Source organism: Leopardus geoffroyi, chromosome E2, assembly GCF_018350155.1.
Source record: "Leopardus geoffroyi isolate Oge1 chromosome E2, O.geoffroyi_Oge1_pat1.0, whole genome shotgun sequence".
NCBI classification, from domain to species: Eukaryota; Metazoa; Chordata; class Mammalia; order Carnivora; family Felidae; genus Leopardus; species Leopardus geoffroyi.
This window is the reverse complement of record NC_059335.1, coordinates 50,040,036-50,054,927: the sequence shown is the minus strand read 5'-3', so window position 1 is coordinate 50,054,927 and position 14,892 is coordinate 50,040,036. Positions and strand designations below refer to the sequence as shown.

The window sequence follows — 14,892 nt, the reverse complement described above, 5'->3', positions numbered from 1 at the left end:
CTCTGATAAATGCTTTGAAGGAGATGTCTGTGGGGTATTGAGAAACTCTAACACACCTAGTTAAGGAAGGTTTCCCTGAGGACACGAGAATCTGAGATCTGAAAGAAGATAGAGCATTAACTAGTCAAAGAAGGAGGGCTTTCCATGATGTAGCAACAAGTGCAAGGGCCCTGAGATAGGGAAGAGCATAGAAAAGGCCAATGACACCAGATAGAGTACAGAAGACTGAAAATATGCCACCAGATGAAGTAGGAGGCAGGCCATACAGGGGTATGAGCCTTATTATGATGGCATTTTATGTAGTCTCAGCCCTACTATAGGATTTTGTATTTTAAGAGTGCTGGAAAGCCACTAAAGTATTAAAGCAAGACTGTAACATCACATTTGTGTTTTTAAAACATGTCTGGGGCACCTGGGTGGCTCAGTGGGTTAAGCTTTGACTTCGGCTCAGGTCATAATCTTGCAGTTCATGACTTCAAGCCCCGTCTCAGGCTCTGTGCTGACAACTCAGAGCCTGGAGCGTGCTTTGGAGTCTATGTCTCCCTCTTTCTCTGCCTCTCTCTCTCTCTGTCTCTCAAAAATAAATAAAACATTAAAAAAATTTAAATCAAATAAAACATCAGTCTGGCTACTCTGTGAAAGAGAATTGGAGTTGGGCAAGGAAAGGTGAAAGTCTAGAGGTTAGCATAGCAATCCAAGAGGGAGACATCCTGGGCTGTTGCCATGGAAGTGGACAGAAGTGAATGGATCCAAGAGACGGAGTAAAATCAACAGGATTTTGCAGTGGATTATATTGTGGGGGTTATGGGAAGGAAAATGATGACAAGGAGGGTGACTCACTTTTCCATTTATACAACTAGATTGATGGTGGTACTGATCCCTGAGATTGATGATCTCCCCCCCCCCCCCCACCGCCATCAGTGCTTCTTTAAAGACAGAAGAGGGAGAGTTGCAGATTAAAGATGTTGGAGAGACAGGAAAGAGGAGCAGAGTCCTTAGCCTTGAAGGAGTCTTGTGGCCCTTTTCTTCTGAACTAGAAGGAAGGACAGGGTCAAGTAAGCTGCACTCTAATTTGTAACTTCTGAGATGTAACAAGAAGAAAAGTCAATTTTCTCATCTTTAGGAAATGAGGTATACAATTGTTGGATGGTACAGGTTCCTGAATTATCCAGACAAGTTATACTACCTACTCCTGGCAATCTGAAGATTTTAGACCTGCACTACCCAATACAGCAGCCACTAGCTACATGTGGCTATTGAGCATTTGAAATGTGGCTGGTTCAAACTGAGATATATTGTAAGTATAAAATACCAGATTTATTAAACTTAAGTATGAAAAAACACTGTAAAATACCTCAGCTTTTTAAAATATTGATTACATGCACCCAGCAATTGCACTACTAGGCATTTATCCAAGGAATACAGGTGTGCTGTTTCGAAAGGACACATGCACCCCCATGTTTATAACAGCACTACCAACAATAGCCAAAGTATGGAAAGACCCCAAATGTCCATCGGTGGATGAATGGATAAAGATGTGGTATATATACAATGGAGTATTACTCAGCAATCAAAAAGAATGAAATCTTGCCATTTGTAACCACGTGGATGGAACTGGAGGGTATTATGCTAAGTGAAATTAGAGAAAGACAAAAATCATATGACTTCACTCACATGAGGACTTTAAGAGACAAAATAGATGAACATAAGGGAAGGGAAACAAAATAATATAAAAACAGGGAGGGGGACAAAACAAAAGAGACTCATAAATATGGAGAACAAACTGAGGGTTGCTGGAGGGGTTGTGGGAGGGGGGATGGGCTAAATGGGTAAGGGGCATTAAGGAATCTATTGAAATCATTGCTTCACTATATACTAATTTGGATGCAAATTTTAAAAAATAAAAAATAAATTTAAAAAGCTAATTTATAAAAAATAAAATATTGATTACACACTATTTTCACCTATTTCTTTTGACTTTTTTTAATGTAGCTATTCGAAAATTTTACAATATTTGTCTCAAATTATATTTCTGTTGTACAGCGCTATTTTAGACAGAAATTTAGACTAGTGATCCATGATAGGACGCCATTCTACTAGTCGAACCAGAAAGTCAGCTTTCATCAGGCCATTTCACCGGTACCGACGCTCCAACACTCTGGATTATTATCGTTTTCTTAAATCTTTATTTTTGAGGGAGAGACAGAATGAGGGCAGGGGAAGAACAGAGAGAGAGGGAGACGCAGAATCCGAAGCAGGCTCCAGACTCTGGGCTGTCAGCACAGAGCCCGACGCGGGGCTCAAACCCTCGAACCCTGAAATCATGATCTGATCCGAAGTCGGACGCTTAACCGACTAAACCACCCGGGCGCCGCAACACGCTGGATTATTAACCTCAGTTCCACAGTCCCCAGCTCCAACCCAGTCGGACTACAAGGGCCAGCGTGCACCGCGCGCCTTTGGGGGCGGAACCTGAAAGACCAGCCTCCTTGTGACATCACGTCCGCTACGCCGCGCTGTTCTCCCTCCTTCCCAGGGCGCGCAGCTTGGAGGTGGGAGGGGAGCATCTGGGAGGTGAAGAGGTAGCGGGGGTAGAGGGCACGCGAATGTGGGAGGCCCCAACCCTGCTGGGTGAGCTGCCCTCGGTCTAACTTCCCCAGCCCATATTTGTCCGAACCGGTTGTGAGGATCGTGTCTCCCGCGTGGAAAGGGCGGCTGGCTTCCCGGAAGTGCCGGTGTCCGCTGCGGGTGGGCGCGGGGTGTGTGACCTCACGGCAGCGTCCAGAGCACCCGAGGAGGCAGTCGCGCGCCGGGGCTCTGCTTCTCAGGCCCAGAGCCTCTCCCGTAACTTCCACAATGGGTGCCAATCTATTCTAGAGCTGACCGAGGTAGGGCCGCGGCCGAGAGTATTGAGGAGGGGGGCCTAAGGCGAAAACCTTTTCTCCCCTGGCAGCCGACTTGCTTTAACTTTTCTTTGAAAAGGAGAATTCTTAACGCTCCGTGCAGCTGTTGTAATGTGCGGTCTTGTGGGCAAAGAAGTGCCTGTTTAAGTGACCTATTGTTTCCTATGAAGTTACTCGAGATATAGGAGAATGTATTTGAATTTTAGTGGACCAAGTTTAACAAAACATTCATTTCAACTACTGTGCACGCTCATCCATACAACCTCGCGAATGAGATGATGCTACAGTTCTGGGCTGCTTCATCTTAAGGAGTTGATGTTACTTCTGGCAAGTTCTGTCTTCCCTGGCTATTATAGTTGGTGGTATGTGCCTCTGGTTTAATTTCAGGTTGATGCCTTGTGATGCCCGTTCCCCCCCCCCCTTCCCACCTCCCCGAAATGAGAGGGGAAAAACCCCTTACACATGGAGGATTCTAGGATCTTCCTTGCTTTTCTTTTGCTTTGGGACATACGTGACATGCTGGATCTCTGACTTAAAAGTTACAATTTATGTTAGTCCCTGCCAGATGATTGTTTTAAATCATTGTGGTCTGATTTACCATGGCTTTTTACTGCAGCAGCAGGCCTCCACATTTAATAGATAAATAAGCATATTAAAAATTTTTAAGAGTTTTTTGGGGCAAAAATCAGTTCCAGTTAGCACCAAACCAAAAATGGTTAGGAGGACTCTGCAGATCAGAACCAGAAGAGAGACGTAATAAAATGCAGCAAGAAAGGAAAGTGTTTGGCCATATTTTAAAGGCTAGGAGGCTGTTTGTGATTGGTTATCTTTAGCATTTTGCTTTTGTAACCTAGAAGCGTGAGCAGGCTTAGACCATGGTTTGCTTACACAGGCCACCACCGCTTTAAAGCTGCATCAATCTAATAGCCTCCTTGTTTAATTAATTTGACCCAATGCAGGGGGCTCATAATTTTCAGAAGTTGCATGCATTGGAACTCAAATAAGCCTTTTTTTTTTTTTTTAATGCTTAACTATATCCGTCACCATATGATCTCATTTTCTACTAAGAAGCTTTTCATACATTTGAGTCTAAATGGGATCATTGAATGAGCGCGGAGTCAAGAGTAAAAGAATATTTTATAGCAAAGTGGTCTCTCAAACCTGACCTGCTTAATGATTTTTATGCATAGCTTTACATTGCTATTACAGCCCCTCTGCTCCCCAAGGAGCTTAGGACAAATCATTTAGGAACATGAAATGTTCCTTTTTGGAATATTAATCACAGTTGACATTAATTATGCTTAATATTGTAGCAATTGCTTTTTTAAGATTTTTTTTTAATATTTATTTATTATTGAGAGAGAGACAGACAGAGCATGAATCGAGGAGAGGCAGAGAGAGAGGGAGACACAGAATCCAAAGCAGGCTCCAGGCTCTGAGCCGTCAGCACAGAGCCCGACGTGGGGCTCGAACTCACAAACCACAAGATCATGACCTGAGCCAAAGTTTGACACTTAACCAACTGAGCCACCCAGGCGCCCCAGCAATTGGTTTTTATAAATATTAATCCTCAGAATAAGCCATAGATCAAATACTACTGTTATCCTTATTTTAACAGATAAACAGGATAAGTCACCTACCCAGTATCACACAACTGGTAGCAAAGCGAGGATTGGAACCCAGATAGGGTAACTCGAAAGTCCACACTCTAACACATACTCCTGCAGAGAGAACACTTGACTGGTGAGAAAGCTCTGCGCTTTGTCACTTCCCCCCTCTGTCTCATAAAACATTACAGGAGAAATTTAAGAGTTGTTTTCTTGATGGCATCAGTGGAGTTTTACCAGAGGGAAGTAGAGTCATTCTGCTGGGAGGTGGGGAGAAGGCAGAGAAAAGAAAAATAAAATGTCTGAGAAAGAAGGTGGAAAAGAGCACCTGCCCAGAAAAATAAACCTTGTGTGATTAGAGTCTGCCCAAAGCCGGCTAAGGTCTGCAATAGTTTACATGCAGATGAAATACTTTACTTTCCAAATGAAAGTTGGAGTAGTGGGGAATACTTCCCTCTCATGTGCTTTTATTTTGAGTAGTAGGTTCAGATTCATAGATTCATGTCAGATATCCAACAACAACAACAAAAAACAGCTTTAAGAAAGAGGGTGTCTTCTGGAGCTGATGGGATTTGGGACTTCTTTGATCTTTCCTTAAAAATGAAAAGGGGAGGGGCGCCTCGGAGGCTCAGTTGGTTAAGTGCTCGACTCTTGACTTTGGCTCAGGTTATGAGCTCACACTTGCTGTGTTCAAGCCCCCTGTCGGGCTCTGCACTGGCAGTGCGGAGCCTGCCTGGGGTTCTCTCTCTCCTTCTCCGTCTGCCCCTCCTACCCTGGTGCGCGCTCTTTCTCTCTCAATAAAGAAACTTAAAAAAAAAAAAAATGCAAAGGGGACAGGGAAGTAGCAGAACGTGACCCATAGAGTTCCAGGCACAGAAACCTCAGCATGAATGCAGGCGGGCCACCCCAAAAGCCTCCTGAAGCACCCAGGCACGTTGTAGCACCTCGCATTGGTTCTCCTTTCTGTACTTCTGATGGTTGTGGTTCTTGATTAGGCTCAGCGCTAACTCAGACCATGTGGACCGCTGATGAGATTGCGCAGCTGTGTTACAAGCACTACCAGACCAGGCTGCCCAAGCAGGGGAAGCCTGAGCCCAACCGTGAGTGGACGTTGCTAGCAGCCGTGGTGAAGATACAGCCTGCCATTGACCAGGCCTGTGGCGGCGCTAACAAACCGGTGCAAGGTGAGACCTTTCCACCTCCAAATGCTCTCTCTCCCTGTCAAAGATGGTAGAATTGTTCCTGGCCGTGCCCTGGCTGGGGGCAGATGCAGTGGTGGGAATGTTCCCCTGCTCTCCACCAGGTGCCGCAGTCCTTCCGGTGGTGGGAGTTGGCCATGACAGAACCACAACCACAGCCCCCGGTTGGGTCAGCCTGTAAGAATGCTCTGGAGGAGTCTGCAGACGTGAAATCTGAGGAGGGGGACCATTCACATTTTGAGAGCTCACTTAATGATTCATTCTTTTCCTCTCAGTGACAAAGGAAGTTGTCTCAGTGGGAACGGGGACGAAATGCATAGGCCAGTCCAAAATGAGGAAGAGCGGTAAGCCCAGGTGGGGTCTGGAAACCACTGTCCATGTTGTCCTTTCCTCTTCTCAGCAAGGGGCCGTATGGCTGAGGTGGCCAACCTTAATGTTCCCGCTGACTGTCACTCCAGATGGAAGGACAGAACTCATTTTTTTTTAAGTTTACTTATTTCGAGAGAGAGAAAAAGCGTACGCATGAGTTGGGGAGGAGCAGAGAAAGAAAGAGAGTATCCCAAGCAGGCTCCACACTGTCCGCACAGAGCCCGATGCAGGGCTCACGAACCGTGAGGTCATGACCTAAGCCAAAATCACGAGACAGCTGCTTAACTGGCTGAGCCACCGAGGCACCCCATAGAATTCATTTAAAGAATGGAAATAAACTGTGAAAGCAAAGGCCTCCAGGAACATACTTTCTGAGTAGATTGAAAGTTGGCCAATATGTTCATGCTCAAACCAGAAGTCCCCCGGACTTAGCCACCCCACATTTTATCTGAAGCCTCCAAAAGCAATCAAATGGAGATTTGGGCACCAGCAAGAATATGGAAATCCCTTAGAGATCTGGCATCTTCACCTTCTGCTTCCAGTTAGCAGATTCCTTCTCAAGTTTGCTTTCCTCATTTTCCCCGCCTTGCCTCCCGGTTCCAGGACCATTATGGATTGAATTTGTTGAGGTTATATCACCATAAGAGGAAGTGTGATACCAGAGTACAAAAGACTTGGACCCCTGTCCTCCAGATATTTTCCTATAAATCAGTAGTTCTTGGCTATGGGGCGATTTTGCCCCCCAGGGGACATTTGGCAATGGTTGGAGATATTTTCGGTTGTTACAACTAGGGGGAGGGGGATATTGTGCTACCTGCCTCTGGTAGAGGCCAGGAATGCTGCTAAACATCTTACATATCCACAGGACAGACTGCCCCAACAAAGAATTTTTTAATCTAAAACGTACAGTAGCATTGAGTTGAGGAGACTCTGTATTGCCTTTAATCGTTGCAATACTTTCTGACAAAGTCCTCCAGGAGCTACGTGGCCATTCTGGCTGCTGGGGAAACCACTGTGTTCTACTTCTAGGAAACAGGGCCTCTCCATGTTCTATATGTCTTCACTAGTGTCCTGTCTTTGCCACAGGAGACATCCTCAATGATAGCCATGCTGAGGTCATAGCCAAGAGGAGTTTCCAAAGGTAAAGCCACATCCCCAGACAATCTGATTTAGCCTGCCTTGGGGGTCCCAGAATGTGCATTTCTAATAAGCTCTCCAGTAATACTGACCATGTCAGTCTGTGAACTACTCTTTGAATAGCACTGGTCTACACAGTGGTTCTCATGCCCAATGTGCATCAGAATTACCTAGGTTTGTGAAAACCCAGATGGCTGGGCCCACCCCTAGAGATTCTGACTCAGCAGGTCCAGATTGCATTTCTAACAGATTCCAGATGATGCTGATCCTGCTGGTACAAGGGCCACACTTTGAGAACCACTGGTCTAGATCAGTCTCGTAATTCCAGATTCCAGTGCCAGTCCCATTGGGCTGCAGTAGCTCTTTCTTTCTTAGAAAATCACCCAGCCAGTCTTTCCCTGTATCTCAGTGATCGGTTGTTCATTCTGATAACATCTTGCACCCCATTAGGTACCTTCTGCATCAGCTCCACTTGGCGGCTGCCCTGAAGGAGAATAGCATTTTTGTCCCTGGAACTCAGAGAGGGCTGTGGAAACTCAGACAAGGCATCTTGTTTGTGTTTTTCTCCAGCCATACACCCTGTAAGTATATTCAAGCCTTTGGATTGATGTTACGTTGTCTTTTTCCTTGTATTTGTCTTATCCATAGATGCATTTCCCAAAAAAGCTCTTCTGGCTCAAGTGTAGCTACAGCCAGTGGACAGTGCCTTTTTCTGAACAGGCCATTGTGCCTAATCACTTCTCTACCAAGGAAAGGCTCAGCTCCCAGTTCTCAGCTCCCAACAGGATTGTGAAGCTTAAACCTCCTCAAGGTCTGAACCCAACAATAGGGCTTAGAAGTCCAAAGCCTTGAGTTCTATAGAGATTTATGCTGAAACTCATTCTATTCATTCATTCATTCATTCATTCATGCAACAGATATTTTCTGCTACTTGTCAAGTACAGTATGATATACTAGATGTATAGCAGGGAATAAGATTAGCCCCTTGCTTAGCCTCATAGAGTCTTTTAGGGAATGTAGACAGTCATGATTAGTTAAGTTAAATTTTGATGAGTTATAAGGGGATTTTCAGGTGCTGTGGTTGTATTAGGCAGGAAAACCAGGCATAGCCTAGGGGTGGCCACTCTTTTTTTGTCTTGAAAATAATTTCTACCCTTTGTAGATAGCAATTCAGGGATGGCAGTAAAATTTCCTTACCCTAAATCCTTTGAAATAAGAGCAGACTATTGTTCTCTGAGTATTAAACTTTAAAACTAACACATGCATTTTGATCAGATACAGGCACTCATTCTAAAGAGCATAGCTGCCAAGATTTGGTCATAATTCAAATAAAAAATGTGATATAGCTTAAGAAAGAATGAGTCTATCAGAAAATAATTGGTTGAGTCAAAGGCCAGAAAAACGACATGCAGAGTGAGGTAGGCAGGGCTCATCCATGCTTAGTTATTAGCAGCAGAAGCCAAAGAACCAAAGGATGTCCAAGAACCAAAGGATGTTTCCTAACTCAGTGCTTCTCAAACAACAATATGCATATGAACCACCCGCAGGTCTTAATAAAATGTGGATTGAAGTTCATTAGGTCTGGGATAAAGTCTGAGGTTCTGCATTTTTAACCAAGTCCCCACAATGCCAGTGGTGTTGGCCTGTGGACCATACTTTGAGTAGCCAGGGCTTGGCTGATCCCAATGGCAGGCGTAGCCTTATTGTGGAGAGAGAAGCATCTGCAGGTCATGGCTATCCAGACCACATAAATCCGTGGTCCACAGGCTGGTCCATAGCCAGATGGGAAAAATCAGGACTATAATGAGTTTTTCAAAAAGCTAATTCCTTTCCATGTGAAGGTTATAAGATTTTTCTTTTATTTTTAATCATAGTAATTAGGATTTTTAAAGATCTTACTTGATGGAATACAAAGTAATCTGTTGATCTTAAATTCTACTGGAAATTTTACTGGTCTGTGAAATCAAAATCTAGAACCACTGTTCTAACTGTCCTGGGCTCATGGGTAATCTTTTAAATTGTGATGTCCACCCATGCATGGTTTGTCTGCAGGAGGAAAGAACACTACCTGGAGAATTTGACTATCTGGCTCCCTTGGCATTTATTCCTCATTGCTAATTGATAATTTGGTGCCTGGGTTAGCTACTTCCGGCCCTTACTTGTGAGTTTGATTAGCATGAGTCAGCCTCTGGAGCTTTCTGAGTGGGAGGTGGGCCCCAGTCAATTCTCCAAAGTCACTGTCACCTTGTGAGACCTCTGGAAGCCTGCCAGCCAGCCTTTCTGGCAACACGCCCACATCTACCTCTTTTGCCTTTCCCACTCTGAGGTTATAAAGACTACAAATGTATTATTTACATGCTTTAAAAAAGCAACACACATTAGGTTAGTGTTTGAAAAAGTAGCTCCTTTTTCACGGGGAAGCTGTGCTTTTTACTAACCTCTGGTTTTCTTTGATTCTGTTTAAGCATAGAGTTAGGTGAGAAATCTCTAACTGACTGCAGGGAAATGCCAGCTATATAATTCACTGCAGAGTCTTTACTGTGAGGACATACACAAAGATCTCCGAGATGGGGAAACTAAACATTTTTGCCAAACGTGTTTAACCATGAAATCAACCTCCCACTTTGGTTTTCCATCTCATGGGATAACATCCCACAAAATGTGCTGGGGAAACTGTGCTCGTTGTGAACCAAGGTTCTTAACTCAGGACGGCTTTGCTCCTCAGGGGACAGTTAGCAACATCTGGAGTCATTTTTGATGGTCAGGCTGGGAGGTGCTATTGGTAGCTAGTAGTAGGTGGAGACCAAGGAGCTGCCAAACATGTAATGGAAAGGAGAGCCCCCACAGCAAAGAATTGTCTGGCCCAAATGTCAGTAGTATGGAAGTTGACAAATTGTGATCTAAACTAGTGTTTTCAGAACTTCCTGGGATGAGAATTACTTGAGATCTTTGTTTAAAGTATTCAGTTTTCCAGATCCTCCCACCCCAGCGTTTCTAACTCACTCGGTCTAGATAAGATAGAGTCGCAGAAGATTCTTACTCAGGAAGTTTGGACAAGTCTTCCTAATACATCTCAGGGCAACTGGAAAATAGAATTAAACTCCATTTAAGACAGTGGTTCTTCGTAGGGCTCCTGGGTCGCTCAGTCTTAGGTTAAGCTTCCAACTCTTGATTGCAGCTCAGGTCATGATTCCAGGGTGATGGGATCGAACCCCTCATCGGGCTCTGGGCTGAGTGTGGAGCCTGCTTAAGGTTCTCTCTCTGTCTCCCTCTGCCCATCTCCCCTGTTCTCTCTCTTTAAAAAAATAAAAAAATAAAAATGAAAAAGCCAGTGGTTCTTAAACTTGAGCCTGCATCAAAATGACCCGGAGAACTTGTTGAAACACACATTGCTGGGTACCACCTCCAGAGTTTCCAATTCAGCAGGTCCACTGTGGGTCCCAAGAATCTACAGCTCTCACAAGTTCCTAAGGGATGTTGATGTGGCTGGTCTGGGGGCCTCACTTTGAGAACCACTGGTTTTTAAGGGGTTCCTTCTCCTGCAGGTGGGGATGCCTCCATCATTCCAATGCTTGAGTTTGAAGATCAGCCCTGCTGTCCCGTCAGTAGACATTGGGCCAATAAGCCATCAGAAGAAGCCAGTGGTAACCCAGAAACTCCTGAAGATGAAAAGAAATATGAAGACCTGGGTAGTCCTGTGACCAAAAAGATGAGGCTTGAACCTGGGATTCCTGATGGTATGACTCACTGTCAGAGTTTGGACAATCAGGAAAGTGGTCCAGTCCCACCAACTGTCAGCAGCTCTAATGTCCCCACACAGGAACTGGCCACTGTCGCCGGAAGGGCCCCCAGTGGTGCCAAAGTGGTGGACATTTTTAGAACTGGAGCCAAATGTGTGCCTGGAGAAGCTGGAGACTCGGGAAAGCCTGGTGCAGCGTATCACCAGGTGGGCCTGCTCCGGGTGAAGCCAGGCCGGGGAGACAGGACCCGCTCCATGTCCTGCAGTGACAAGTTGGCACGGTGGAATGTCCTCGGATGCCAGGGGGCACTGCTGATGCACCTTCTAGAAGAGCCTGTCTACCTGTCAGCCGTGGTCATTGGGAGGTGCCCGTACAGCCAGGAGGCCATGCGGAGAGCTCTGACTGGGAGGTGAGAGGGCAGGGAGGGGAGGGCTCAAGTGGAACAGTCTTTCTCAGAAGCAGTCTGAGAATATGTCCAGAGAGCCTTAAGGACATCCATATGGGGGCGCCTGGGTGACTCAGTCAGTTGAACATCCCACTCTTGATTTCAGCTTAGGTCATGATCTCACGGTTCTTGGGATTGGACCCCATGTCGGGCTCTGCACTGACAGCATGGAGCCTTCTTGGGATTCTTTGTCCCTCTCTCTGCCCTTCCCCACTCACACATGCATGTTTTCTCTTTCAAAATAAATAAATAAAAACTTTAAAAGAAATCCATGCATTTTGTTCCAGTGGTTCCATTGCTAGGAATTTGTCCTAAGGAGATAATTAAGAAAGTGCTCAAACATTTAGCTTTGTGTGTAGTCATTTTTTTTTTTTTTTAAGCCGGATCCACATGCAACACGGAGCCCCAGCGTGGGCTTGAAGTCAACCCTGAGATCAAGACCTGAGCTGAGATCAAGAGTCGGACACTTAGCCAACTAAGGCATCCAGGCACCCCATGTAGTCATTTTTAAAAAAGAAAAGGAAACAGCCAGCAAGAGATTTTTGTTAAAACTAATATTGATGAGGGGCGCCTGGGTGGCGCAGTCGGTTAAGCGTCCGACTTCAGCCAGGTCACGATCTCGCGGTCCGTGAGTTCGAGCCCCGCATCGGCTCTGGGCTGATGGCTCAGAGCCTGGAGCCTGTTTCCGATTCTGTGTCTCCCTCTCTGTCTGCCCCTCCCCCGTTCATGCTCTGTCTCTCTCTGTCCCAAAAATAAATAAACGTTGAAAAAAAAAAAATTAAAAAAAAAAAAAAAACTAATATTGATGAAAATTTGACTTGGAAATGTTCATGATGTTCAAAGAGCAAGTCAAAAGATACAATAAGTTCATTTTGGTCTTTATATATTTATTTTAAAAGAGAGAGCACGTGTGAGCAGGGGAGGGGCAGAGAGAGAAAGAGAATCCCAAGTAGGCTCCACACTGTCAGCACAGAGCCCTACTCAGGGCTCAGACCCACAAACTGTGAGATCATGACCTGAGCCAAAATCAAGAGTTGGGCGCTTAACCAACTGAGCTACCCAGGTGCCCCTGGTCTTAAAGTATATGTGCACATAGAAAAAAAACTGTCAAAGAATATATACCAAATTATTAGAATGATTACCTCTGAGTTGTGATATTATGGGTGTTTTTTTTTTTTTTTTTTTAAGGTGCGTGAAATCTTCTTGTCATTTTCTTTTTTCTTTTTTTTCTTTTTTCTTTTTTATTTTTTTCAACGTTTATTTATTTTTTTGGGACAGAGAGAGACAGAGCATGAACGGGGGAGGGGCAGAGAGAGAGGGAGACACAGAATCGGCAACAGGCTCCAGGCTCTGAGCCATCAGCCCAGAGCCTGACGCGGGGCTCGAACTCCCGGACCGGGAGATCGTGACCTGGCTGAAGTCGGACGCTTAACCGACTGCGCCACCCAGGCGCCCCTATGGGTGTTTTTTTCTTCTTTGCAATTACTCTTGTCTTCTAATTTTCCTGCAGTACCTATATATATATATTGTTATAATTTTTAAAAACGATCAACATCAGTGTTAATTTTTTAAAAGATAAAAGACAAAGCTTCATCACTGAAGTGTGGTCTCCCTAAAGAAGGACAGCCAGACCCAATTAAGGCTGTGGTAACTGAGGGCAGGATGAGGCCATGGCTGGAGGGGAAGCCTGTCGTGTCAGATGTGCTGCTCCCCCGAGGCTCAGTCCAGGGAGCAGCTGCAGGGTGTGACCCACTAATTCCACTCCTGGGTACGTACCCAGGAGAAATGAAAACATACATCCACATAAGAACTTGTACACGAATGTTCATAGCAAGGTAGGTCATAGTAGCCAAAACCTGAAACAGCCCAAGTGTGCGTCAGCTGGATAAACAAAAGGGGGTGGACTGTTATGGTGGAATATTAGCCCCAAAAAGGAGTGAAGGCCAGATACAAGCTGCGACACGGATGAGCCTTGAAAACTTTATGCCAAGTGAGAGGAGCCACATAGTGTATGATTTTATGCAGAGAAATGTCCTAAACGGGCAAATCTAGAAGGGGTTTCGTGGGTGCCAAGGGCTGGAGAAGGGTATGCGGAGTGACTGCTAACAGGTGCAGGGTTTCTTACTGAAGGGATGAAACTGTAAACTTAGACTGTGGTGACGTTGGCACAATTCTGTAAATATCCAAAAACAAAATGTATTTTACACTTTAAGTGGATGAATTTTATGGTATATAAATTATATCCCAATAAGATGTTGGGTGTTTTTTTTTATTTTATTTTGTTTTACAGAGAGCATGTGCGAGCCAGGAGAGGGGCAGAGGGAGAGAATCTGAAGCAGGTTCCATGCTCAGCGCAGAGCCCAGTGCAGGGCTCAGTCCCACGACCCTGGGATCATGACCTGAGCCGAAATCAAGAGTAAGACACCCAACTGACTGAGCCACCCAGGTGCCCCCCAATAAGATGTTTTTTAAAAATAAAGCAACCCAGGGGTGCCTCAGTGGCCCAGTCAGTTAGGCATCGGACTCTTGATTTCTGCTTAGGTCATGATCTCACAATTCATGAGTTCAAGCCCCACGTCGGGCTCTGCACTGACAGCATGGAGTCTGCTTGGGATTCTCTCCCTCCCTCTGTCTCTCTGCCCCTCCCCCCACTCATGCTCACGTGCATGTGCACCCTCTCTCTCTCAAATATATAAACTTTAAAAAGGCAACTCTAGGCACTGTGTGCAAGATATTTTCTGAGTTTCCTGTGCTTTCTCCGTTCTGAGACCTTAAAGTTGCTGTCTCCTCAGTTCCAGAGCAGCACCACGTTGGCCTGTAGATTGTGTGAAACATACAAAAGGAAAAAATGAAACTTTTATATTATAGTATGGTTTGGGTTTCTGGTGTGTGTGAAAGATTCCCTAGGAAACAGATGCCACAAGTTAATATTTCTGTTTAAGGTTCTCACATCTTTCAAAGCCGGTACCAGGAGTGGAGTTTGGAGTCACTAAAGTCACTGAGGGGTGGTGACTCAGTTCATCGTTTTCACTTCAGAGTGGTGGGAAGGGATCTCCCTTCAGCCATGAGGTTCATATGATCTAGATTCTGTTCTGTTATGCCCTCTCGCCGAGACTCAGAGGTGAAGTGGTCCACAGTCCTCCATATTCTCTTCCTCGAACAGAGGGCCTAAACCAAATGCATTTTCCCTCACATTAGGTGTCAGAACGTCTCAGCTTTACCCAAAGGCTTTGGAGTTCAAGAAGTGACAATACAGCAGTCCGGTTTACTGTTTGAACAGAGCCGCGGCGCAGTGCAGGCAAAAAGGGCTGACAGCCCAGGCCGACTTGTTCCTTGTGGCGCAGGTAAGGTATCCTGGTTCCCCTTGCCCTGGAGTGACTTTTCCCCAGACCGTGGGGTGGCCTGGGAGGCACTGCGTCCACCCAGCCTGGGAAGGCAGTTTATTACCTCAGTGGTCAATAGTGTGGGCTTGGGGGGTGCCTGGGTGGCTCA

At 45.4% G+C, this 14,892-nt stretch overlaps 1 protein-coding gene across 14 annotated transcripts in view; it reads left to right on the top strand.

The window, feature by feature from the left end:
* Positions 1–2,291: 2,291 nt before the first annotated feature.
* ADAT1 (adenosine deaminase tRNA specific 1) overlaps positions 2,292–14,892 on the top strand; it is a 38,810-nt gene continuing 26,209 nt past the window's right edge. For 7 of the 14 annotated variants that reach the window (XR_006702783.1, XR_006702782.1, XM_045443590.1 and 4 more), the window contains exons 1-7: positions 2,292–2,631; positions 5,506–5,694; positions 5,985–6,053; positions 7,165–7,219; positions 7,666–7,796; positions 10,761–11,364; positions 14,599–14,744. Coding sequence is in view for 12 of the 14 variants with exons in the window: in XM_045443590.1 (XP_045299546.1) it covers positions 2,607–2,631; positions 5,506–5,694; positions 5,985–6,053; positions 7,165–7,219; positions 7,666–7,796; positions 10,761–11,364; positions 14,599–14,744 (1,219 nt within the window). In the remaining 2 variants the exon portion in view is untranslated. Of the gene's footprint in view, positions 3,266–5,505; positions 5,695–5,984; positions 6,064–7,164; positions 7,220–7,665; positions 7,797–10,760; positions 11,365–14,598; positions 14,745–14,892 lie in introns of those variants that run through there. The other 7 variants (XM_045443583.1, XM_045443581.1, XM_045443585.1 and 4 more) reach the window with 7 other exon arrangements.